This window comes from Entelurus aequoreus, linkage group LG01 (genome assembly GCF_033978785.1).
Source record: "Entelurus aequoreus isolate RoL-2023_Sb linkage group LG01, RoL_Eaeq_v1.1, whole genome shotgun sequence".
NCBI classification, from domain to species: Eukaryota; Metazoa; Chordata; class Actinopteri; order Syngnathiformes; family Syngnathidae; genus Entelurus; species Entelurus aequoreus.
This window is the reverse complement of record NC_084731.1, coordinates 70,312,735-70,338,736: the sequence shown is the minus strand read 5'-3', so window position 1 is coordinate 70,338,736 and position 26,002 is coordinate 70,312,735. Positions and strand designations below refer to the sequence as shown.

Sequence of the window (26,002 nt, the reverse complement as noted above, 5' to 3'; positions counted from 1 at the left end):
ACTACAATAAAAGTATTTTTTAAATTGTATGCAAACTATTGTTTCTGTCAAAAATGAAGACAAAAATTGTATTAAAAAAACAAATAGATTTAATATTAAAGTTAAAAAAAAATATATAAATGTATTACAGTTATATTAAAAATATTTTAAAAAGCGCTTTATGTTATGCAGTTTTTCTTTTTTAATAGAAATGTTATATTTAATTGACAAATATTCACAAACTAAGTATTTTCTGGCATTTCAAATTAATATAAGAATTATATTTTAATTTTTAAAGTGCCAATGAATATTAGAAAGCATGGAGTTTTGCTTAAAAATTTTTTTTTTTTTAAAGAATTGTACATGTGTATTTTTTAAATTCTATGCAAATTACATTGTTTCTTTAAAAAAAAAAATGAAGACAAAAATCATATTAAAAAAAAATATTGAATTAATATTAAAGTAAAAAAAATATATATAAAAATGTATTATCCATCCATCCATTTTCTAAAAAGTGGCAATGGATCATTAGAAAGCATGGAATTTTTATTCAAATAATATATTTTTATTAAAAAATGTAATGTGTATTTTTTTTAATTCTATGCAAATTAGATTGTTTATTTAAAAAAAAAAGATAAAATCATATTAAAAAAAACAAATTGATTTAATAATATTAAAGTTAAAAAAATATGTATAAACATTTATTATAGTTATATTAAAAATATGAAACTCTCAGTGAATCAGTTGTTTTTTAAAGTGCTTTATTTTATGCAGTTTTACTTTTTTTTATGGAAATGTCATATTTCATTTACAAATATTGACAACCACTAAGTATTTTCTGTCATTTAAAATGAATACAAGAATCATATTTAAATTTAAAAAGTGGCAATGGATCATTAGAAAGCATGGAATTTTTTATAAAAAATATATTTTTATTAAAGAATTGAATGTGTATTTTTTAATTTTATGCAAATTAGATTGTTTATTTAAAAAAAAATTAAGACAAAATCAAATTAAAAAAACAAATTGATTCAATATTAAAGTTAAAAAAAATATATAAAGATGTATTATAGTAATATTGAAAATATAAAACTCAGTGAGTCAGGGTTTTTTTTAAAGCGCTTTATTTTATGCAGTTTTACTTTTTTTAATGGAAATTTCATATTTAAATTGTCAAAAACGAAGACAACAATCATATTAAAAACACATTGATTTAATATTATTAAAGTAAAAAATATATATAATTTGTATTTATAGTTATATTAAAAATACAAAACTCAGTGAATCTCTTTTTTTCAAAAGCGCTTTATTTTATGGAGTTTTCTTTTCTTAAAGGAAATTTCATATTTAATTGACAAATATTCACAAAAGATTAAGTATTTTCTGTCATTTGAAATATAAGAATGATATTTAAATTTAAAAAGGGGCAATTGGTCATCAATTTTTATTAAAATATATTTTTATTAAAGGATTTAATGTGTATTTTTTATTCTATGCAAATTAAATGTTTTATATATATATATATATATATACATATATATATATATATATATATATATATATATATATATATATATATATATATATATATATATATATATATATATATATATATATATATATATATATATATATATATATATATATACACAGTCGCGATAAAAAGTGTACATACACTTGTAAAGAACATAATGTCATGGCTGTCTTGAGTTTCCAATAATTTCTATAACTCATTTTTTTGTGATAGAGTGATTGGAGCACATACTTGTTGGTCACAAAAAACATTCATGAAGTTCGGTTCTTTTATGAATTTATTATGGGTCTACTGAAAATGTGAGCAAATCTGCTGGGTCAAAAGTATACATACAGCAATGTTAATATTTGTCCCTTGGCAAGTTTCACTGCAATAAGGCACTTTTGGTAGCCATCCACAAGCTTCTGGCAAGCTTCTGGTTGGATTTTTGACCACTCCTCTTGACAAAATTGGCGCAGTTCAGCTAAATGTGTTGGTTTTCTGACATGGACTTGTTTCTTCAGCATTGTCCACACGTTTAAAGGCCTACTGAAATGAATTTTTTTTATTTAAACGGGAATAGCAGATCCATTCTATGTGGCATACTTGATCATTTCGCGATATTGCCATATTTTTGCTAAAAGGATTTAGTAGAGAAAATCGACGATAAAGTTCGCAACTTTTGCTCGCTGATAAAAAAAAAGCCTTGCCTGTACCGGAAGTAGCGTGACGTCACAGGAGCTAGTATTCCTCACAATTCCCCATTGTTTACAATGGAGCGAGAAAGATTCGGACAGAGAAAGTGACGATTACCCCATTAATTTGAGCGAGGATGAAAGATTCGTAGATGAGGAACGTTACAGTGAAGGACTTGAGAGGCAGTGATGGACGTATCTTTTTTCGCTCTGACCGTAACTTAGGTACAAGCTGGCTCATTGGATTCCACACTCTCTCCTTTTTCTATTGTAGATCACAGATTTGTATTTTAAACCACCTCAGATACTATATCCTCTTGAAAATGAGTCGAGAACGCGAAATGGACATTCACAGTGACTGAACATGTAAATACACGATTAATAATATTCAGCTTTGCGAAGCTAAAAAAATAGAAGCTAACCTAGCAACGTAGCCAACGTGATAGCATAGCAGTCTCAAATGCAGATAGAAACTAAATTTTAAAAAACCCTGTCTGGATGGATAGACAGAAGATCAAAAATACTATTAAACCATGAACATGTAAATACACGATTAATAATATTCAGCTTTGCGAAGCTAAAAAAAATAGAAGCTAACCTAGCAACGTAGCCTACGTGATAGCATCAGTCTCAAATGCAGATAGAAACTAAATTAAAAAAAACCCTGACTGGATGGATAGACAGAAGATCAAAAATACTATTAAACCATGTACATGTAACTACACGGTTAAAAATTCTCAGCCTGGTAAGGCTTAACTATGCTGTTGCTAACGACGCTAAGGCTAATTTAGCAACTTAGCAACCGGACCTCACAGAACTATGTACTCTCTCCTTTTTCTATTGTGGATCACGGATTTGTATTTTAAACCACCTCGGATACTATATCCTCTTGAAAATGAGAGTCGAGCACGCGAAATGGACTTTTAAGTGACTTTTATCTCCAAGACAATACATCGGTGACACACTTAGCTACTGAGCTAACGTGATAGCATCGTTCTCAAATGAAGATAGAAACAAAATAAATAAACCCCTGACTGGAAGGATAGACAGAAGACCAACAATACTATTAAACCATGTACATGTAACTACACGGTTAAAAATTCTCAGCCTGGTAAGGCTTAAAAATGCTGTTGCTAACGACGCTAAGGCTAATTTAGCAACTTAGCAACCGGACCTCACAGAACTATGATAAAACATTAGCGCTCCACCTACGCCAGCCAGCCCTCATCTTCCCATCTACAGCCGTGCTCACCTGCATTCCAGCGATCAACGGCGCGACAAAGGACTTCATCCGTGGGTTTGGCGGCAAGCATCGGCTAGGCGTAGTAAGTAGTCCTTGTTGTGTTGCTGTAAGTATTGTACTTAGCCGCTAAGACACCGATCGATCCCACCTACAACGTTCTTCTTTGCAGCCTCCATTGTTCATTAAACAAATTGCAAAAGATTCACCAACACAGATGTCCAGAATACTGTGGAATTTTGTCGAAGAAAACAAGAGGCTTTTCTATCGGGTCCGATGGGGTCTAACCACTTCCGTTGCTTTTGTGACGTCACGCGCATAAATCATATCCAAAGGAGTTTTTCAACCAGAAGTGTGGCGGGAATTTTAAAATTGCACTTCATAAGTTAACCAGGCCGTATTGGCATGTGTTGCAATGTTAAGATTTCATCATTGATATATAAACTATCAGACTGCGTGGTTGGTAGTAGTGGGTTTCAGTAGGCCTTTAAGTCAGGCCATTCTAAAACCTTCATTCTAGCCTGATTAAGCCATTCCTTTACCACTTTTGACGTGTGTTTGGGGTCATTGTCCTGTTGGAACACCCAACTGCGCCCATAACCCAACCTCCGGGCTGATGATTTTAGGTTGTCCTGAAGAATTTGGAGGTAATCCTCCTTTTTTATTGTCCCATTTAAAGCACCAGTTCCATTGGCAGCAAAACATTGCTGGGCATTGTGGCCAAACAGCTCAATTTTAGTTTCATCTGACCACAGAACTTTCCTCCAGAAGGTCTTATCTTTGTCCATGTACACAGCCTCTCCACCACCAAGACTCCTACAGTGCCTCCTCGTGGCCACACACGGTAACTGGGACCTCGCGATCTCAGGCTAAACTGGAAGGGATCTCAGAGCAGCAGTGGGCCCCAGAGGCGAGGTGTGCAGGCCCACCCTGGCATCCGCCAATCACTGCCTAGGTGATTTGCAGTGATTGCCTTGTGGTAACTTTGGGAGAAGGAAAGGCTATGGGAGTAAACCCAGGCAGAAAATGAGGAGTGGAGCCCCTGAGTCGGCTGGGTGTCACTGCTGACCCCCTGCCGGCAGCTCCTGAAGCCAAGCCGATGCCAGATATATTGCCTTGCTCTCCCCTAGGCCACATCGTCACGGCCGAGAGGAGGATCTTAAAAACCGGGCAACCCATACCTTCTGCCCAGGCTTGCGCCACGGAGAGGTCACTTCAGCCGCCCCATAAAGGGAGGAAAACAAAGAAGCTGGCAGCCTTAAGTTCCACCCGATTGGCGTAAGGTTTTTTATTTGTTTGTTTTTTTGGACGCCACAGGCCAGCTTCGATGGTGTGAGGAATCATTGACTAATGGTTGGCCACCGCCCGCCTCAAGCCGGGCAGCCCCCGGTCAATTAGGTGCCAACCCGCCAGAGTCGGCATAATCCTGGCGAGGCGTAGGGTAAAGCACAACTAGCAAACGTCAACAATTGCACCAAAGATGATCATGAAAAAAGCAAAAACTGAGAGAAGGAAAACGAAGATACCAGCTCTTCGAGTATCAAGCTGGAATGTCAGAACAATGCGCACAGAGCTCTCAGGCAGCTTTGAACACATTGACGACTCGCGCAAGACAGCTATCATTGACCGTGAGCTCCAACGACTTAATGTCGACATTGCTGCGCTCCAAGAGACATGACTTACTGACTTTGGCTCTCTGTAGGAAAAACAGTATACTTTTTTCTAGCAGGGAAAGAGTGCAGAGGAAACCCAGGAATAAGCTGTGGGATTTCCAGTGAAAAACCTTTAGCTTCCCATGATGGACCCACCGACAGGAGGCTATGAGCGGATCCTTGCAATCCACCTTTCTACCAGCAGCGGACCAGCAAACCTGTTGTGTGCTTATGCTGCGACCCTCTGCGCACCACCAGAGTTTAAAAGACAAGTTCTATGAGGAGCTTGACGCGGCTGTCAACACCTTCCCCAAAAATTAGCATCTGCTCCTTCTGGGAGACTTCAATGCCAGGGTAGGATCTGACCACAAATCCTGGCCAGACTGCCTTGGTCACTTTGGAGTGGTGAGCATGAACGAAAATGGACAACGTCTGCTATAGCTGTGCTGCTACCACAAGCTCTGCATCACGGACACCTTCTTCCAGACTGAGCCTCTGCACCAGGTATCTTGGAGACACCCACAGATCCAAACGTTGGCACCAGCTCGACCTCATCATCACGAGGCGAGAGGCCCTTAACAGCGTGCTTCTCACAAGGACGTTTCACAGTGCTGACTGTGACATGGACCACTCACTAGTCCTCAGCAAGGTCAAGCTTCAACCAAAACAGATCTATCACACCAAGCAGAAGGAACGTCCACGCATCAATGCCAGCCGTTCTACCAACCCGGCCGTCACACAACGCTTCCTGACCTCCCTTGACCCGCACTTTGTGGACCATCAATCAGGCAAAGTGCTGTGGACAAATGGAAATGTTTAACCCTTGTGTGGTGTTCGGGTCTGTGGGGCCCGTTTTCGATTTTTATTAAAAGAAAAATGATACAATTAATTAATTTTTCAAACCGAGACTCATTGGCTTTGGCTCATTTTCTGTGAAGAACATAAATCAGAATACATATTTAATGAACACACACCATACACCCCCCCCCCCCCCCCCTACACATTTCTATTACATATAAGATGTCCGGGGTCCACTGGACCTGGGGCTAATAGAAGTGTGGAAATTGATGTTCTGTGTACCACACACACACGCGCACACAGACACACGCACGCACACACACACACACACACGCATACACAGCAGGCATAGACGGGGAGGACAGAGTGTAGGTACACAGAACATCAGAGGGTCAAATGTGCGACAAAATGAGCGCAGACAATGTTGACAAACAATGTTGCAACCTTGTGTGGGAAGCGCAGGTGCAGAAACACAAAAGAAGAATCCCTGTGGGATGCAGAAACTGGCAGAGAAATTTCCATGCAACGTTCATATTGTTGTTACTCAGCCAGTGTTAAAGGGTCTCAGACTTACTTTTTTATTGTCGTTCAAATTTGAACTTTACAGTACAAATAAGAACGACATTTTGTTGCATTAGCTGGTTGGCAGTGCAGGATAAAAAAGCAATAAGGTGCAGATATAAATAAATAGATTACTGTAAAGATAAATATATTGCACTTTAGCATATGCATCTACGTTTATGGATATATGTTATATTGTCTTTATATTCCAGCGAGTTAATCCATTTTTGGGGGGAGTTGAGGGGATAATTATGATCCGTTCAAGAGTCTTACGGCCTGAGGGAAGAAGCTGTTACAGAACCTGGAGGTTCTGCTACGGAGGCTGCGGAACTTCTTTCTAGAGTCCAGCAGTGAAAACAGTCCTTGGTGGGGGTGGGAGGAGTCTCTGCAGATTTTCTTAGCCCTGGTCAGGCAGCGGCTTTTTGCCATCTCCTGGATAGGAGGAAGAGGAGTCCTGATGATCTTTTCCGCCGTCCTTACCACTCTCTGGAGAGACTTCCAGTCTGAGGCACTGCAGGCTCCAGTCCAGACAGAGATGCTGTTGGTCAGCAGGCTCTCTATAGTGCCTCTGTAGAATGTGCTGAGAATGGGGGGAGGGAGCTGTGCTCTTTTCATCCCACGCAAAAAGTGCATGCGCTGCTGAGCTCTTTTTACAAGAGTGTGTAGGGACCAGGTCATATTGTCAGTTATCTGCACCCCCAGGAACTTGGTGCTGCTTACCATCTCCACCGCTGTGCCGTTGATGAAGAGTGGAGCGTGGCTGGACTGGTGCTTCCTGAAGTCGACAATGATCTCCTTGGTCTTGTCGACGTTCAGGACCAGGTTGTTGGTTCTGCACCAGTCAACCAGATGTTTCACCTCCTCCCTGTAGTCCATGTGGTTGTTGTCACGGATGAGGCCCACTACTGTCGTGTACTTCACAATGTGGTTAGTAGTGGACCTGGCGCAGCAGTCAAGGGTCATCAACGTGAACAGCAGCGGACTCAGGACGCAGCCCTGGGGGTAGCCGGTGCTCAAGGAGATGGCACTGGAGGTGTTGTTGCCCACTCTCACAGACTGGGGTCTGTCTGTGAGGAAGTCAAGCAGCCAGTTGCATAGGGGGTTCTGAATCCAAGGGGGGCCAGTTTGCTCACCAAGTGCTGCGGGATGATGGTGTTGAATGCTGAGCTGAAGTCCAGAAACAACATCCGCACGTGTGTGTCCTTTCCTTCCAGATGTGCTAAGCTCAGGTGGAGTGCAGAGGAGATGGCGTCCTCTGTGGAGCGGTTAGGGCGATAAGCAAACTGGTATGGATCGAATGTGGGGGGAGGTCTGGAGACAATGTATTCCTTTACCAGCCTCTCGAAGTACTTCATTACAGATGTTTTTTGGGATAAGTCAGTATTTTAACATAAAAGTGTTTGATTGTGATGCATTAAAAGCCACAAAATGCAACGGGTCCATCAGACCCACAAACACTGGCTGAGTAACAACAATATGAACACCACACAAGGGTTAAGTGATACCATCTACGACCAAGCCATTGCCACATAGGAGAAGAGAACGAGAAGAAATGCAGACTGGTTTGAGGCTAGTGCTGCGGTGATGGAGTCAGTTATAGAGGCAAAGCGTACCGCTTTCCTCAAGCACAAGGGAAACCCCTCACAGAGGAACCTTGACGCCTTGGGAAAGGCCAAGAGCGAAGCCCAGCGAATGGCACGTAGCTGTGCCAACAACTACTGGCTTGAGCTCTCCTCAAACATAAAAAGGGCCTCGGACACAGGAGATATCAGGAGCATGTATGAGGGGATAAAGCAAGCAACCAGCCCGTCCATCAAGAAAACAGCACCACTCAAAGCCGAGTCTGGTGAAGTCATCACTGACCGCAACGAGCAGGTGGGAAGATGGGCCAAACACCACACGGAGTTATACGCCACTGAGAGCATTGTGTCAGAGGAGGGTCTGAATGGAGTTGCAAACCTGCCTGTTATGGAGGAGCTTGACAAGGAACCCACAAAGGAAGAGCTCAGCAACCCCATTGACAAACTCGCATGCGGCAAGGCCCCAGGTGCTGACGGGATAACACCTGATGTCATAAAACCTGGGAAACCTTCCTCACTGCTAGGGTTGGGTATCGTTTGAATTCGTACGATTCCGATTCCGATTCCTGGCGATTCTCGATTCCGATTCTTCTTGTACCATGCGTTTGACAGGTAGTCCCTGGAAGGTGGTATGTATTTTGGGTTGAGAGTTTTCACCATATCCCTGCAAACATAAACAAACATATAATGTTGCTGTTACTGTTTAGCCCAGTATCAATTAGCTTAGCTCTAACGTTATTGCTTAACTAACCTAAATGTTGGAGATTCCACCTCTGAAAAGGGATGCAGTCTTTTGACTATGTGTGCAGTGACCTTTCTGTGGCACTCTTCCGTCTGTGGCACCGACATCTTCCCCATTGCCGCTACGGTGAACGGAGTACGCTGAGCACATCGCGGAGCCTGGCTAGCAGGTTGTAAATTGTCTATGAAAATATGCGGGCTAATTTGTTAGCTGCCTCAACGTTGGCGCAAAACACATTATTTATTGCATATATATTGTTTTACTTACCGGATTCGGACTGCAGTGCAGTCACCGAGGTGCCAGGCTGGGCGTCGGAGCCAGAAGAGGACGGTCGGCGCAGCGCGTCGAAGACGGGACACGCATTTATTTGTACTCCATGAACTCGGAGGTGCTTCATCATGTTCGACGTGCACCCTCCTAAGCACGAAACAGTCCTGTCGCACGTGTTACATTTCGCCGATATTTCATTTTTTTTAGTAAAATAAAACCACACTTTCGACCGCCGACGCCCGCTATCCATGCTTGACTGACTTGCTCGGCTACATAGGCTCGGCTATGCTAACACTTCCGGCGGTGGGCGCTTCTTCGTTGGTGTTCAGCGGCTTCTTCCGGTTGGCGGACTTATTCTTTTTTTCCGGTCGGTGGACTGGGTATCGAAACTAGGAATCGAAATTTAAACTTTTGAACGATTCCAGGAGAATCGGAAAGTTAGTCCCGGTTCCAATCGATACTCGATACTCGATACCCAACCCTACTTACTGCCGCACCTTCACGATCTCCTCTGCCTCTGTTGGAAAGATGGAGCAGTCTCCCAAGATCTGCGTGACTCCAAAATTGTCACACTGTACGAGAAACAAGGGAGACTGTAGTGACTGTAATAATTACCGCGGCATCTCCCTGCTCAACATCGTGGGGAAAGTCTTCGCTCGTGTCGCCCTTGCTAGACTCCACCTCCTTGCAAAATGTGTCTACCCTAAGTCACAATGTGGCTTCAGGGCAGGAAGATTTTCCCCCTTCGGCAGCTGCAGGAGAAGTGCCAGCAACAGAGGAGACCCTTGTATCTCGCCTTTGTCGATCTCACAAAAGCCTTCGACCTTGTCAGCAGAGATGGTCTCTTCAAGCTGCTTGCAAAGATCGGTTGCCCCCCAAAATTCCTCACCGTCATAAGATCATTCCAAGTAAACACACAGGATTCCGTCTGTTGGGAAGGAAATACATCAGAGGCCTTTCCAATCCGCAGCGTAAAGCAGGGCTGCGTTCTTGCGCCAACCCTCTTTGGAGTTTTCTTCTCCATCGTTCTGTCTGCTGCTTTCGGCACATGTTCTAAAGGTGTCTTCCTACACACAAGAGCTGATGGCAAACTTTTCAACCTCGCCCGTTTGTGCTCCAAGACCAAGGTGACCAGTGTCTTCCTAAGGGAAATGCTTTTTGCTGATGATGCAGCTCTGGCATCCCCTCCTCTTACCAGTACTCTCTGCAGTTCCCAGTTATCATGCATCAGCCCCCCTCCTGACTTGCTTGTATACATCAGCCCGTTCTGCTCTCCTAGTTGGACATGGTGACTGTTTGCTATTGCGATAGAACCCCTTGCTCTTTGGCTGCGCGCGGAGGCAGGCTTTAAAGGTATCACCCGGTCGGAATGATGCAGCTCTGGCATCCCACACCGAGTCCGGGCTCCAGAGGCTGATGGACAGGCTTTCATCTGCCTGTAAAGAATTTGGTCAATGTCATGGGCCAAGATGCTGATACTCCACTCTCCATCGACAATCAGGTTCTGGAATGTGTCAAGACCTTTACATACTTTGGATCCGCAATCTCCAGCGACTTGTCACTCGACACAGAACTTGCCATCCGTCTTGCGAGAGCCGCCACAAGAGTAGGGTCGAACAACTAGCTATCCATGCGCACTAAACTCCAGGTCTACCAAGCCTGTGTCATTAGTACACTGATGTATGGCAGCGAGGCCTGGACCACCTACACCAGACATGAGAAACAGCTGAACAGCTTCCACCTGCGCTGTCTTCGCCGCATCCTGGGAATCTCATGGCAGGACAAAGTTCCCAACACGGAAGTCCTGGAACGTGCTCACTCCACCAGCCTGTTCACCATGCTCAGCCAACGCTGCCTCAGATGACTTGGCCATGTCCACAGGATGGACCCCAGCCGGCTCCCCAGAGCTGTCCTGTACGGCAAACTGTCAACAGGCTCCAGACCCCTTGGACTGCGTTTCAGGGACGTTTGCAAACGTGACGAGAAACAGGCAGGCATCGACCACAACAACTGGGAGGAAGCTGCAAAAGACAGCGATGTTTGGAGGCAGACTTTTGCCACAGGAACCCGCCGTTTGGAGGAGTAGCACACCTCCTTGTTGCAGGCGAGGAGACAAAAGCGGAAACTGCGTGACGCAGCACCCGCTCATGTGTCAGAACCGTCCCTATACATCTGTGCCAACTGCACCAGAGATGGTCACTCCAGAGTGGGGCTGTACAGCCACAGCCGCCGCTGAAAGAAATAATTACCTCCCCCAGGCGCAACCCATCATCACCACTGACGGACGGATGCCTATGTGATGAATTAGCAAAAAACATCATCAGCTGTGGCTGTAGGCAACCTCCTTATGTAGTCCTTTATTTACTGCGCACTTGTGTTATGTAAAATGCATGTTCCTAAATCATGTGTGTTATCTCTCCTTTCTTTTGTTGATAATCCTTTTCTCTTGTCCATCCTCTTGCTGTGTCTCAATTTTTTTCCCCCCTTTTTCAGATGGCGCCCGACTACGACCACTTGACGCTGATGGAGAAGGTGGAGGTGTTTGAGCACGCAGTCAACAACACGGCCGGAGACGACCTGGCCAAGCTCCTGTGGTTAAAGAGCCCAAGTTCTGAGGTGAGATGCTAACAAGCACGAGTGAGCATTGTTACCTCTTTGAAGGCAGACATTTTGATTGCGCTGCAGGTGTACCTAATTAAAGTTCTCCCAATATTTGTCCTCATTGCTATTATTAGGGCCCTGGCAGCAAAAGCTGCAAACTGATAAATTGTGACTACATTGCTAACATTAGCATGCTAACTTTTTCAGCCATTTTTGCAGCCGTGCACCCCAGAGTCATGTAACCTGGTACTTGACACATGCTAGCTGTTAGCATGCTAAAATTAGCTGGTTAACATTAGCATGCTAACAGCTGGCATGGGTCAAGTACCAGGTGCTAGCTGTTTGCATGCTAACATTAGCTGATTAACATTAGCATGCTAACAGCTAGCGTGGGTCAAGTACCAGGTGCTAGTTGTTTGCATGCTAACAATAGCTGGTTAAAATTAGCATGCTAACAGCTAACATGGGTCAAGTACCAGGGGAAATGACTCTGGGGTGCACGGCTGCAAAAATGGCTAAAAAAGTTAGCTTGTTAAAGTTAGCATGGAGTATGTGTCGAGTAACAAGTTAATGACTTAGTTGTACAGCTGCAAAATTTGTTAAAAAATGCTAGCTGTTAGCATGCTAACTTTGCCATGTTAGCATTAGCAAGTACGCCGTACTCCTTAGAGTCATATAACTTTTTACATTAGCATGCTAAAACCTAGCATGGGTTAAGTACCAAAGTACATGACTCTGAGGTGTACAGTTGTATATTTAGCTTTAAAAGTTAGCTTGTTAAAGTTAGCATGCCAACAGGTAGCATGTGTCGAGTAACAAGTTATATGATTCTGAGATTTACAGCTGCAAAATGGGAAGATATATTGTCTAAAGAAGTTAGCATATGCTAGCTGTTAGCATGCTAACGTTACCATGCTTGCATGTTAGCATTATCAAGTATGCCATACTTGTTATATTAGCATGTTGACATTAGCATGCTAACAGCCAGCATAGGAAAAACACCCAGGTATACGACTCTGAGGTGTACAGCGGCAAAATTGGCTTAAGAAGTTAGCTTGTTAAAGTTAGCATGTGTGGTATGTTAGCATGTGTGGTAAGTTAGCATGTGCGGTATGTGGGTAACCCACATATGCTGTCCTCTCCAAGGTTTCTCATAGTCATTCACATCGACGTCCCACTGGGGTGAGTTTTTCCTTGCCCTTATGTGGGCTCTGTACCGAGGTTGTCGTTGTGGTTTGTGCAGCCCTTTGAGACACTTGTGATTTAGGGCTATATAAATAAACATTGATTGATTGATTGATTGATGTCAACAGGTAGTATGTGTCGAGTAACAATTTAATCCAACTTTTTTTATTGGCATTTTCACATAGACAGAAAAAAGTGCAAGTCGAAACAGTACAATTTTAAAGACAGAAAATTATTCACACCCTTTCCCTTAAAACCCTAACCCCCACCCACCCTCCCACCCCACTCAGGTCACACAAACAAGGGACATATGGCACAATCATATAACAAGACGACAAAGACAGACACATTCTCACACACACACACACACACACATACGAGGCCAGAGACAGACAAACAGGCTGAAAGGAGAGAAAGGGGGGGAAAAAAATTAAATTAAATTAAATTTAAAAAAATAATAATAATAAATAAAAGGGAGATATTTCCTCATCTGCGTCTGGGCATAAATCAACAGAGTTGACATACAGCAAGAAAGGACTCCATGAGCTTTCAAACGCTTGAGCCGAGCCTTTTAGCGAAAACCTAAGTTTTTCCAGTTTTAGATTGTAGAGAACCTCTCTAATCCAACCGCCGTGTGATGGGGGGCGAGCCAGCTTCCAATTAAACAAGATCAATCGCCTGGCCAGCAAGGTCGTAAAGGCAACAGTGCGCTTTAGTGGTACCGGGCACATGTTATCGGGGCATACGCCAAAAATGGCTAACAATGGGTTCGGGGGAAAGTTTTGACCGTATGCTTTTCCGATTGTGTCAAAAATGTCCTCCCAAAAGGAACATAGTTTAGAGCAGGACCAGAACATATGGACATAATCAGCCGGAGATTGTTTGCATCTATTGCAGGTATTGCTAACCGTGGGGTAGATTTTGGATAGTTTTGAATTAGTGTAGTGAATTTTATGGATTACTTTGCATTGGATGAGACTATGACGGGCACATATTGAGGAGGAGTGAACCAGTTTCAGGGCAGAGTCCCAGTGATTGATTGATTGATTGAGTCTTTTATTAGTAGGTTGCACAGTGAAGTACATATTCCGTGCAATTGACCACTAAATGGTAACACCCGGATAAGTTTTTCAACTTGTTTAAGTCGGGGTCCACTTAAATTGATTCATGATACAGATATATACTATCAGATATATACTATCATCATAATACAGTCTTGCCACTGGTGAGGGCGGTCGCATCTCTCTCCGCTCCCTCCTTCCCTCCCTGCTTGCTCTCTTTGTTTTTGTCTTGTTTGAACTATTTTGAAGCCTCTTTTCTTGAGCTGTCCTCAAATCTAAACATCAAAATGAATTTGATCAACTGGACTCTCGACGCAATTGACACAGTCTTTTCGACAAGGAAAAGAGGTTCGGGGGAGCCTGGCTGCCCTGATGGAACCATTGCTGCGGGGTACGTGAGAGATTCCTGGAATACTTGGAGAATCATGTGCCTCTCAGTCCTTTCCATCGAGGACGTGGAAGACATCTACCTTTTTGGAGCTGTGATCGCAGGGCATTTGCTGATTGGGCTGGGCATTGCTCTGGTGTATCGTCAAATTCGGAAGACGATGGCAGCCACTCAAGGGGCCAACAGGCTGTTCAACGCAATGGAAGGAATGGGTCGTGCTGTGGGATCACAGACTGGAGCGATTGCTGATTTGAATCGCAAGGTAGATTCGATCTTGATGATGTTACAGAAAGAATAAATTGGAATTGTCAGAGCCAGCATATAGAGCAGGAATGTCATTGTTTTGACTGCTCGAAGAAAAAAAACAACAACATCTTAATCTACGATTTGACTCCCTCGAATGGCCTTGAGGAACAGGCTGTTTGAAAACACTCCCCCGAGGACTCCTCAAAGATGGACGCTTTTGACCTTTCCCTTTTCTTCAAAAGCACCTGGGTCGGACTCTTGAACTCTTGAACTCTTGGGGCCGGCCTCGGCCCATAAAGACAATCCAACATCTCACCCAAGTTAATTGGGCATACATGCACGCATATACCCTTCCCCAATCAACGCCTTCACCACTGCTTTATTCCTCCGGGGTTGTGGGGGCTGAGCAGCGCTTAACAGCAGCTGCTGGCCTCCAAGGTCCTGTTGGATGACTTTGTTGCGAGTTTGTTGTGATTAAATGTACCTTGTTTATGTGTGCCATGCTATGTGAGGTTTTTTTCCTCGGACTCAGTCTGGACCATTCCTGAGGGTCCAGCCTCAGACTGATATTTTTTTTTACTTCCACCCTCCCCCCAATGTCACCTTTTTCCCACCTTTTTGAGGAGCGCCTAAGTGAGGCTGATCCGTTGGCGGTCCCGTCTTGTCTCCCTGTAACGTATGTCTGCTCTTAGCGGGATTGTGCCGAAAATGTAATTTCAGTTCTTATGTGTCTTGTACATGTAAGAATGGACAATAAAGCTGATTGATTGATTGATTGATTGATTGATTGATCACACAAGATGATCACATTGAATTATTTACATTATTTACAATCAGGGGTGTGGAGGGGAAGGGGGGGGGGTAGGATATGGACAGCAAGTAGTGGAGAGAGAGAGAGAGAGAGAGAGAGATCAGAAGGCATAAGAAAAAGTATCTGTATTTGATTGTTTACATTTGATTATTAGCAATCCGGGGAGGGTGTTAGGGTTGTAGCTGCCTGGAGGTGAACTTTTATTGCGGTTTTGAAGGAGGATAGAGATGCCGTTTCTTTTATACCTGTTGGGAGCGCATTCCACATTGATGTGGCATAGAAAGAGAATGAGTTAAGACCTTTGTTAGTTCGGAATCTGGGTTTAACGTGGTTAGTGGAGCTCCCCCTGGTGTTGTGGTTATGGCGGTCATTTACGTTAAGGAAGTAGTTTGACATGTACTTCGGTATATCAGTGTTGATCGGATATGTTGGTATTAAGATCGCTCTCCCACGAGGCTCTTATCACTGATAGAGAGTTTGGAGCAACTGAAATTAAGGAGGTATATAACACGTAAATACATGTTTTATGATTAGGGCTCAAAGATAACAATGTATCTATAAGAGTTTCTGGAGGACGATTTGGAAAGTGTGGGAACTGCTTCTTTACGAAGTCCCTCGCCTGAAAAAAACGAAAAAGGTGGGAGTTCGGCAAATCGTATTTGGAAGAGAGTTCAGTGAAGGATGAGAACACTCCGTCTGCATAGAGGTCTTTCACAGTGGTGATACCATGATCATGCCAAGTCATGAATGCGGGGTCAGTACGGGAAGGTTTAAATAATTGTTTTTTAAGTAGCGGGGTCAATATAGATGGGCCCTGAAGACCCAAGTGTTTCCGTAGCTGGTTCCATATTTTAATGGAGATCGATACAATGGTGTTTGCGCCTTCAAGTTTAAATGGGAAAGAGAGTGATGAGCATAAGCAAGAATGTAATGAGGAGTGTGGGATTGCCGTTTCAAGGGATACCCAGGCCGGGAGGGTCTGAGAGCCTCCATCCATCCAGTATAGGAGTTTCTGTACGTTAGCCGCCCAATAATATTGTCTAAAATTGGGGAGTGCAAGCCTTCCTTCAGATTTGGGAGATTGTAGGACCGACTTGCGGATTCGGGCCGATCCGGTCCCCCATAAAAATTTGGATATTGATTTGTCTAATTTATCGAAAAATGATTTAGTAATAAATATGGGGATATGTTGAAAAAGGTAAAGGAATTTAGGCAGAGTGATCATCTTGATCAGATTGATCCGGCCAGCGAGAGATAATGGTAAAACAGACCAGCGGGCTAAGTTCTTCTCCATCTTTTCAATTAGAGGTAAAAAATTTGCCCGGAGCATATCAGATATAGCCGGAGTAATAAGGATTCCCAAGTAATGAATCCCGTCCTGTGCCCATTTGAATGCCGCTAAAGATCGTGGTAACTGTTTAGCTAAGGAATTAATCGGAAACAGCTCACTTTTTTGGTAGTTAAGTTTGTGTGCCAAACCGCTCCAGAATGTCAAATATTACCGGGAGTGAGCTAGCAGGGTCCGAGATGTACAAGAGCAGGTCATCCGCATAAAGCGAGACTTTGTGCAACGTGTCCGACCGGGTGATACCTTTAAAGCCCGCCTCCGCCAAAGAGCAAGGGGTTCTATCGCAATAGCAAACAGTAATGGAGACAACGGGCAACCTTGTCTAGTGCCTCTTTTAAGAAAAATTGGGGCGGATAGTGTATTATTTGTACGTACCGAAGTTTGTTAGATGATCGATCCAGTACAGGATCCTGCACCAGGTTAAAGTCCCCACCCATAATGATAAAATGGTTTCCAATGTTCGGAAATGATGTAAACAATTTAGTCACATAAGAATTGTCATCCCAGTTGGGTCCATAAACGCTAGCGAGTATGACTGGGGTGCCTTGCAGCTTTCCAGACACATAAATATAACGACCAGCCGGGTCTGCTACAGTTTGATTGAGTTCGAACTAAATATTTTTACGAATAAGGATAGCTGTGCCCCTGGCCCTTTCGTTGAATTTTGAATGGAAAATATGGCTGATCCAGCCTCTTTTAAGTCGTGAAATCTCTCTGTTGCGAAGTTGGGTCTCCTGAATGAAAAATATATCTCCTTTGAGGTGTTGCAAATGGGTCAAGACCCTCCCAATTTTAGTGGCGCTCCCCACTCCCCTCACGTTCCATGAAACAAATCTAAGTGTATTACTGGTGCTTGTCATACCTCACCATGTCCAACTAGGAGAGCAGAACGGGCTGATGTATACAAGCAAGTCAGGAGGGGGGCTGATGCATGATAACTGGGAACTGCAGAGAGTACTGGTAAGAGGAAGGGATGAAACAGAAAAGTGAGAGGAAGGAATGAGGAGATAAACAAACAAATAAAAACACATACACATAGAAAACACAACAAACTCACACACATACTCGCAGACACAACAACATACAACAATGCCAGGTGGGTTAAACCTGGCAACCACCTACAGGGCCATCGTCCCAGGACCTGAGAACCCCATTGTCGAAACTGAACCTTAAGTGTCCTTTTCACAGCAGTGCGCTGTCCTTGCGCCTGCATGGACGTATCCATATCGGCTTCCGGTTTTTCCACCTCCCGAGAACAACAGATTGGCTGCAACTGAGTCAGAACATCTTAAAATGCGTCAAAACTGCAATATATTCCCTCAGGAAACATAGTACCCAGTACTAAGATAACTTCAGAGAGCGAGAAAAATAGATTATAAAGTATAAACAACTCAAAAAGCATATAATAACATAAAGTACAAGCGGTGCCATGTACATATACATATATACATACACCTATATATATACATATATACACACACACACATGCATAAACGTGTATACTATCATGGATGTATGGGTAAGGAATAACAGTAACCAACCAAGAGATAAGTAGATCAGCAGTTAGGTCAAATAATAACAGAAAAAGTAAACCACAGTGTAAGAATATATATCTAATAGAACATGATAAATAAATGTAAAGGGGAGACAAAATAATTTGAGTGTCGATGTAGCAAAATAAAACAGAATGAACAATATTGCGGGTTGTTTAAACAATAATGATAATTGTATATTAAAGGCCTACTGAAATGAATTTTTTTTATTTAAACGGGGATAGCAGATCTATTCTATGTGTCATACTTGATCATTTCGCGATATTGCCATATTTTTGCTGAAAGGATTTAGTATAGAACAACGACGATAAAGATTGCAACTTTTGGTATCTGATAAAAAAAAGGCTTGCACCTACCGGAAGTAGCGTGACGTAGTCAGTTGAACATATACGCAAAGTTCCCTATTGTTTACAATGATGGCCGCATGAAGTGAGAGAGATTCGGACCGAGAAAGCGACAATTTCCCCATTAATTTGAGCGAGGATGAAAGATTTGTGGATGAGTAAAGTGCAAGTGAAGGACTAGTGGGGAGTTGAAGCTATTCAGATAGGGAAGATGCTGTGAGAGCCGGGGGTGACCTGATATTCAGCTGGGAATGACTACAACAGTAAATAAACACAAGACATATATATACTCTATTAGCCACAACACAACCAGGCTTATATTTAATATGCCACAAATTAATCCTGCATAAAAACACCTGCGTGTTTGTTATGCTAGCTCCTAGCTCCTCTGCTAGCTCCTAGCTCCATAGAACACGCCAATACAATTCAAACACCTGATCAACACACACAATCACTCAGCCCAAAAGACCGTTTACCTAACCCAAGGTTCATAAATCTTATATATTTTTAAAAAGTTACGTACGTGACGCGCACATACGGTCAAGTTATCGAATGTTTAGCAGCCAAGGCTGCATACTCACGGTACCTGATATTCAGCTGGGAATGACAAGTGCAAGTGAAGGACTAGTGGGGAGTTGAAGCTATTCAGATAGGGAAGATGCTGTGAGAGCCGGGGGTGACCTGATATTCAGCTGGGAATGACTACAACAGTAAATAAACACAAGACATATATATACTCTATTAGCCACAACACAACTAGGCTTATATTTAATATGCCACAAATTAATCCTGCATAATAACACCTGCGTGTTTGTTATGCTAGCTCCTAGCTCCTCTGCTAGCTCCTAGCTCCATAGAACACGCCAATACAATTCAAACACCCGATCAACACACACAATCACTCAGCCCAAAAGACCGTTCACCTAACCCAAGGTTCATAAAGCTTATATATTTTTAAAAAGCTACGTACGTGACGCGCACGTACGGTACGGTACGTGTTATGCTAGCTCCTAGCTCCTCTGCTAGCTCCTAGCTCCATAGAACACGCCAATACAATTCAAACACATGATCAACACACACAATCACTCAGCCCAAAAGACCGTTCACCTAACCCAAGGTTCATAAAGCTTATATATTTTAAAAAAGTTACGTACATACGCAAAAAAAAGCCAAAGCTGCATACTCACAGTAGCACGTCTGCGTCTTTGTCATCCAAATCAAAGTAATCCTGGTAAGAGTCTGTGTTGTCCCAGTTCTCTACAGGCGTCTGTGTATCCAAATCAAAAGTCCTCCTGGTTAGAGTCTCTGTTATCCGAGTTCTTCCATCTTGACTGCATCTTTCGGGAATGTAAACAAAGAAGCGCCGGCTGTGTACTGTTGTGGCTGACTACGTTCGAAAAATACGTCCATTTCGCACCGACAACTTTCTTCTTTGCTTGCTCGGCTTCCTTCTCCATAATGCAATGAACATGATTGAAACAGATTCACGAACACAGATGTCCAGAATACTGTGGAATTATGAAATGAAAACAGAGCTTTTTCGTATCGGCTTCAATGTGGAAGGCATACCCGTGTTCGCCGGGCTACATCACACGCATACGTCATCCTCAGAGGCGTTTCGAACCGGAAGTTTAGCGGCAAATTTAAAATGTCACTTTATAAGTTAACCCGGCCGTATTGGCATGTGTTATAATGTTAAGATTTCATCATTGATATATAAACTATCAGACTGCGTGGTCGGTAGTAGTGGGTTTCAGTAGGCCTTTAACCAGGTTAGCTCTAGAATGTCAGTATAATATATTAGCTGAAAGGTTAAACAAAGAGTGAATGAAAGTGGATCTAATGAGTGACCACACAGATGTGATATTCACGGTCAGGCCTGGAGTTAGCGATATGTTAGCATGGTTAACCGTAATAAAGCAGGCGTTGATTGTTAAGGTTGGTGCCGGCAGTGTGGCCTCCAGACATGGCTGCAGTTAGCCAAGCTAGCTCCGTCCTGCCATGCACTGTGGGGTAGTCACATCGTATCAAACAAAGTTTCAATAAAGTCATACCGACTGAGATTACTCTTTTGCATGTTCTTGGCTGTGTTGATTGTGGGATTTGACAAAATCTTGGGCGTCTTTGAGAGATGCGAGTCGCCGTCTCCTTCCATCCTCGGTTGAAACCATTAGCTTAGCCGGATAGTGGAGTGCTGGTTTGAGGCCCAGATTGTAGAGATCCCTCATGACGTCCCGGTACACGGCCCGCTGTTCCAGTATTTCAGGGCAGTAGTGTTCGAAGATGTGTATCAGTGAGTCCTTTTATTTTAGTTTGCCTCTGCGTTTCCAAGCCTCCAGCACCACCAGCTCCCTCGTCTGGAATCAGTGGAAGCATATCACGATAGCCCGCGACCTCTCACCGGGGCCTGGCTTTGCTGTTAGCGAGCGGTGGGCACGGTCCAGCTCCGGGGTCGACGACAGCGTTTGTTCACCCAAGACTTCGACCAGCAGTTGAGAGAAGAACGTTGTTGGGTTTGGATCTTCAATGTTTTCGGGTACGCCGACAATTCTTATGTTGTTCCGACGACTTCTGCTCTCCAAGTCTATTAGCTTAGCTTTTAGCCTCGCGTTCTCCTCTGTTACGCATGTTAGCTTGGTGTTCATAGCCAGCATATCCTGGCTGGTCGTGTCGGCAAACAGTTCTAGTGAGGAGAGGCGCTTCTGGTTTTCCAGAAGTGTGGTCTGAATACAATCCAGCGTGTTGTTGAGTTTGGAAAAGGCATAATTAAACTCAGACGAGAGAGAAGTCTTGTGGTCCGCTAGCATTGTAGTTAGCATAGCCATGATGGTACTTGCCGCCAAGCTCCTCCTTTTTGGCTCTGTTAGACATTTTCTCATTCAGTGCGAAAAGGTTTTAGTACTATTAAAACGTTAGTAGCAGTTACTGCATTCAGTCGAGCTATGCAGAATGGTAGGAATGAAATTTGCGGGAGCCAAAATTGTCGCCAACCGGAAGCTCCCGAGTAACAATTTATATTATTCTGAGGTGTACAGCTGCAAAATTGGGGGGGGAAAGTTAGCACATGCTAATGTTAATATGCTAGCATGTTAGCATTAGTATGTGCAAAGTGCACCTCAGAGTTGTATAACTTGTGACTTGACATATGCTACCCGTTGGCATGCTAACTTTACCGAGCTAACTTTTTCAGCACATTTTGCACCTGTACACCCTTAGGCCCCGTTCACACTAAGCCGGATAAGGTTATCCAGGGTAAATCCCACCTAACTTTATCCGTGTCCACACACAACAATGCCACCGTTTACGCCCCCGCGAAAAAAGAAAGAAGAAAAAAAAGCGTCCATTTGTTCCAAGCTCTCCAGTAAAAAAGTTAAAGTATCAATGATTGTCACACACACACTAGGTGTGGCGAAATTATTCTCTGCATTTGACCCATCACCCTTGATCACCCCCTGGGGGGTGAGGGGAGCAGTGAGCAGCATCGGTGGCCGCGCCCGGGAATCATTTTTGGTGATTTAACCCCCAATTCCAACCCTTGATGCTGAGTGCCAAGCAGGGAGGTAATGGCTCCCATTTTTATAGTCTTTAGTATGACTCGGCTGGGGTTTGAACTCACGACCTGCCGATCTCAGGGCGGACACTGATGACTTTACTTCACTGTGAAGTTATTGAAAAGAGCTATATTGTAAATAGTTTGCTGTGCATTTTACATTTGTTTGCTGTGCAAGTTTTTAAATTAAAATGTAAGTCCTTTGAACAATATCCAGTGTTGTGCTATTTCTGTTAGAATAATTGTTTCTAAATTATCACAAAAACTTTGTGTTACATTGAGGGTCTGGTGAGAAGAAAAAAGCTGTCTTTGAAACCTACCAAGAGTAAGGCTTGTAAAACTCCACTGTGTAGGGGGGGAAAGTAAGATGAAGGTGTTCCTGTGTGCTTTCATGTATGGTAATGAACAGAAATATATTGTTCTAACCCAAGGACTTCAAAGCGGAGAGAAGACAGGATCTGCCCAATTTCCAGACGACCTCTTTTTGAACCTCCTTTTTGAACTGGTTTACGAACGTCTTTTTGAACTATTTTATGGACCTCTTTTGGAACTATTTTACGAACTCTTTTTGAACTGACCTTTTCTGTGAATTGTTTACGACATTTTCTGTGAACTTTTTGCGACCTTTGTCGTTTGGAAACAGCGGTGGCCATGTGGTCGTGGAGGGTCCAAAAGAAAAGAAGGAGGCGTGCAATCTTTTGGCAGAGCGTGCTGAGATACTGTGCAAGGGTACAGTGTACAGACAAATCTCCTCAATATTGAGTCCAAATTGAATTCTGTCTCTGTTTAATTCTTTGCCTCTTGTCTTGTTTAATAGATGTCATCAGTGTTTGAACCTGACAATTTCAGTGAACTAGAATCCAGTGTGTCTATAGTAGTCAATCACACCTGAGACATCATAAATTAATCACATCTTTAATCCACATGAGAAAGTAGACAATGCGATAAACTGTTTGGGACACGAGGGGATGGTTCCATCTTTCAGCTGCGCGCTAATGGCACGCTGGCTGGCCATTTCACAGTCACATCCATAAAGCAATATTTGTACCCACACACTGCCTATCACCATCACATCCACGGGAGGAAGGGACCAAGTTTTCCGGTAAATAGAATCACAGCTGACTGTTGGAAAGTTCTCTTGCCGTCTGAGAAGTGTTGTATCCCAAATAGCTGCAATCGCCCGTTGCCTTCTCTTAAGGTATTCATGTGTGGTTTCCACAAGTGTCTGTACATGTAGAAGAAGGAGAAACACGGCATGTCTGGATGATCCGCCTCCGGCTTTGTTATGAAGCTGGCTGTGGCGCGTTCTTTCTATGACACTTCCTGTGTGGAGCGAGGACTTTCTGGCGTCATTTCCTGCGTGGGCGGGGTATTTCTGGCTTCACTTCCTCTCCGAACTCGCTTTGTAAACGATCAATGAGTCCATACAAAGCTAAGTGCCGGAGATTCAAGAACTACACGGCTGACTTACCCGTGTCAAAATCTGTCCGAGGAGGGGGACCTTAAACCAGAGCTGGGCAAATATTTTGACTCAGGGGCCACATTGAGAGAAAAAAATGTGTCTGGGGGGGCCAAGGTGCATGTCTGTATAAATGACATATACACATTTACCTGTAAAAGTCTGCTGTACAGTATGTGTGTTTGGGTCCCTTTTTTTCAGGAACATTATTACCAAAGGTCACAATGTCCGAAAGAGTTCTAGAAATGTTATGACAGACCACCTAAAAAAAAACAGAATTGAATTTTACAGTTTTTTACTGAATGGGACACCCAAAATGTACATGAAAATAAAGAAAGTGAAAATTATAACATTGACTATGAACAGTAAAACACTGAATATTAACATATGAACATCGCTTCTCTTTTACTTATCAGACCAGCTCCTTGATAGTTGTGTATCTTTTACAATCAAGCAAAACACAACAAAAATGTAAAAAACAGCAAAATATGAATGCAAAGTGGAATAAACACCTACATTATGATATATTATCAGGTAAAAATCTGCTTCCGCATCTGTTTCTGACACATGCGTTTCGGGCTGGCTGCTCTGAAAACAAACCCCGCCCACTCTGGCTTGTTCCTCGTCTGAGCTGCTGTGACCTAGATTACTTTAATAACTCTTATAACGCCCAAAAGCACAGATACCCACCATTGAAATACTTTCTATAGTTCAAGACTTACGCTCATTTAAGAACAGCACTGCACGTCATAATGGCGGCTACAGTATTGATGTTAAACGTCTAAAAAAAATTATGTAGAACCTCCGGTGGGCCGGACTGAAAATCATAACGGGCCGCAATGCCCAGGTCTGCCTTAAACGCTGCTTTAGTGTGGCTGACACGGGGCTTAGGCTGAATAAATATTCCTTGAAGGGGTTAAACCACTTAGACATGGCCTTAGAGTCATATGCTCCGTGGCCTAGTGGTTAGAGTGTCCGCCCTGAGATCGGTAGGTCGTGAGCAATGTTCCCTCTAATTTTTCATGTGTGTGAGCAAACGCAAAAACTCCCTGAGCATTCAGTGGAGCCCATGTGAGCAACATCAGACGTGTGCACACTGTGGCTACACCAGCAGTACACCTGTCCCAAACCTAACTAAATAACAAGTTCAATCTCCATCCATCCATCCATTTTCTACCGCTTGTCCCTTTCGGGGTCGCTGGAGCCTATCTCAGCTGCATTCGGGCAGAAGGCAGGGTACACCCTGGACAAGTCCCCACCTCATCGCAGGGCCAACACAGATAGAGAGACAACATTCTCTTATTATTATAATCAAATGACAGCAGTCATTTCCATGAGATTATTTTCTAATATAAGTGTTTAGGCCCACTTACAATGACAATAACAAAAAATATTGTTTTTCATGAACTGTGTACTTGTATTGTTTGTCTGGGTGGAGGTCCTGCTTTGGAAATAGTTTGTACCCCTTTCAGACATTGCATTTAGTTCCCATTAAAACATTCACATGTTGCCCAATGAGATGCAAGCAGGGGATCATGTGTACATTCCTGCAACTTCCTGTTTGTAAAAAATATATTTTCATTAGTATTTATTTAATATACTAACAGCATTTCATGATTAATATTTATAAATTAAGATTTTTAATAAATGACACTAGAATAAGCACACATTTGATTGGTAAATCATAGTGTAACAACCTGGTATTACACTTTATGTGTGGTGTTGGAGTTGTCCGACTTTTTGTGTGGCTGTAAACGCATCGCTGCCTAAGTGCCATATGTGCATGTGTTGGTGCAAGTGAGAAAGAGCTAGCGGCTGCTGTTGATATAACAAAGTTGCTTTTGGTCTGGTTTGTACTGCCGAAAATGACCACTTTTGCTAAATATAATTTTTTTTACTAATGTTTTGGTGATGTGTTTATGGCCGACAATAAAGAGTTTTGCTCAGTAAAGTGATCGAAGGAATTCATGTCCTCAAAGCGTCTCGACAGACGTTACAATATTTGAACAATGATGACGAAAACTGTTTTCTCTGTCGTGTCCATGTGTCGAAAATTGTTATGCGCTTATATTTTTATTTGATTTTGTGTGGGGCATAGATTTGCCGTGCGCAGAGGACGCTTGAGCAGTGCGCAATTGCACAGGCGCGCACCTTAGAGGGAACGTTGGTCGTGAGTTCAAACCCCGGCCGAGTCATACCAAAGACTTTAAAAATGGGACCCATTACCTCCCTGCTTGGCACTCAGCATCAAGGGTTGGAATTGGGGGTTAAATCACCAAAAATGATTCCTGAGCGCGACCACCACTGCTACTCACTGCTCCCCTCACCTCCCAGAGGGTGATCAAGGGTGATGGGTCAAATGCAGAGAATAATTTCGCCACACCTAGTGTGTGTGTGACAATCATGGGTACTTTAACTTTAACTTT

The 26,002-nt window shown here is 43.0% G+C and overlaps 1 protein-coding gene across 2 annotated transcripts in view; it reads left to right on the top strand.

Moving 5' to 3' along the window:
* The window catches only part of mtor (mechanistic target of rapamycin kinase), a 361,262-nt gene that overhangs the window by 300,884 nt on the left and 34,376 nt on the right, over positions 1 to 26,002 (top strand). For both annotated transcript variants that reach the window (XM_062057517.1, XM_062057510.1), the window contains exon 49: positions 11,524 to 11,646. In XM_062057517.1, coding sequence (XP_061913501.1) covers positions 11,524 to 11,646 — 123 coding nt within the window. The remainder of the gene's footprint in view (positions 1 to 11,523; positions 11,647 to 26,002) is intronic.